Source organism: Plasmodium reichenowi, assembly GCF_001601855.1.
Source record: "Plasmodium reichenowi strain SY57 chromosome Unknown, whole genome shotgun sequence".
Lineage (NCBI taxonomy): Eukaryota > Apicomplexa > Aconoidasida > Haemosporida > Plasmodiidae > Plasmodium > Plasmodium reichenowi.
Window position 1 is genome coordinate 1 of NW_017962404.1, and position 1,814 is coordinate 1,814.

At 21.2% G+C, this 1,814-nt stretch overlaps 1 protein-coding gene across 1 annotated transcript; it reads left to right on the forward strand.

Annotated features, from left to right (window-relative positions):
- On the forward strand, positions 1 to 1,814 carry PRSY57_0020100C (reticulocyte binding protein 2b; the record flags this gene model as incomplete). The annotated part of the gene is made up of 1 exon (XM_020114273.1): positions 1 to 1,814. A coding segment is annotated over one exon (1,814 nt), but the record flags the coding sequence as incomplete, so codon positions are not given.

Genomic DNA, 1,814 nt, shown 5'->3' on the forward strand with positions numbered 1-1,814 from the left:
ATATAAAAAATAAAATTTCTGATGATATAAAAATTTTAAAGAAATATAAAGTAATGAATCAAGATGTTTTAGATTATTATGAAAATCTAGATAAAAAATTAAAAGATAATACATATCCCAATGAAATGCATACTACTTCTTTAGTTCAAACAACTGAATATAGTACATATGAAGATAAAACAATAAGTGAACTTGAGCAAGAATTCAATAATAATAATGAAAAACTTGATAATATATTACAAGATATCAATGCAATGAATTTAAATATAAATATTCTCCAAACATTAAATATTGGTATAAATAGATGTAATACAAATAATGAAAATGTAGAACACTTACTTAACAAGAAAATTGAATTAAAAAATATATTAAATGATCAAATGAGTATTATAAAAAATGATGATATAATTCAAGATAATGAAAAAGAAAACTTTTTAAATGTTTTAAAAAAAGAAGAGGAAAAATTAGAAAAAGAATTAGATGATATCAAATTAAATAATTTGAAAATGGACATCCATAAATTGTTGAATTCGTATTACGATTCAAAGAAAAATATAGAAAGCAATGATAAAATAAATTTAGATTCTTTCGAAAAGGAAAAAGATAGTTGGGTTCATTTTAAAAGTGATATAGATAGTTTATATGTGGAATATAACATATGTAATCAAAAGACTCATAATACTATCAAACAACAAAAAAATGATATCATAGAACTTATTTATAAACGTATAAAAGATATAAATCAAGAAATAATCAAAAAGGTAGATAATTATTATTCTCTGTCAGATAAAGCTTTAACCAAACTTAAATCTATTAATTTTAATATAGATAAGGAAAAATATAAAAATCCCAAAAGTCAAGAAAATATTAAATTATTAGAAAATAGAGTTATGATACTTGAAAAAAAGATTAATGAAGATAAAGATGCTTTAATACAAATTAAGAATTTATCACATGATCATTTTGTAAAAGCTGATAATGAGATAAAGAAGGAAAAGGAGAAGGTGGACGACGAACAAACACACTATAGTGAAAAAAGAAAAGTAATGGGAGATATATATAAGGATATTAAAAAAAAACTAGATGAGTTAAATAATAAAAAATTGATAGATATTACTTTAAATGAAGCAAATAAAATAGAATCAGAATATGAAAGAATATTAATTGATGATATTTGTGAACAAATTACAAATAAAGCAAACAAAAGTGATACTATTAAGGAACAAATCGAATCATATAAAAAACATATTGATTATGTAGATGTTGACGTTTCCAAAACGAGTAACGATCATCATTTGGATGTAGATAATATAAATAATTCTTTTTTTAATGTAGATACATTAAATTATAAAGCATATTTTGATAAATTAAACGATTTATATGAAAATATAAGAAAGTTAACAAATGAATCTAATGGACTAAAAAGCGATGCTCATAATAACAACACACAAGTTGCTAAACTAAAAGAAATTAATTTACAAGTATTTAGCAATTTAGGAAATATAATTAAAGATGTTGAAAAACTTGAAAATACATTAAATGAACTTAAAGATATGTACAGTGTTCTAGAAACGATCGATATTAATCAAATATTAAAAAATATTCATAATAGCATGAAGGAATCAGAAGAATATAGTAATAAAACGAAAAAAATATTTGAACAATCAGTAAATATAACTAATCAATTTATAAAAGATGTTGAAATATTGAAAACGTCTATTAACCCAAACTATGAAAGCTTAAATGATGATCAAATTGATGATAATATAAAATCACTTCTTCTAAAGAAAGAGGAAATATCCGAAAAAAGAAAA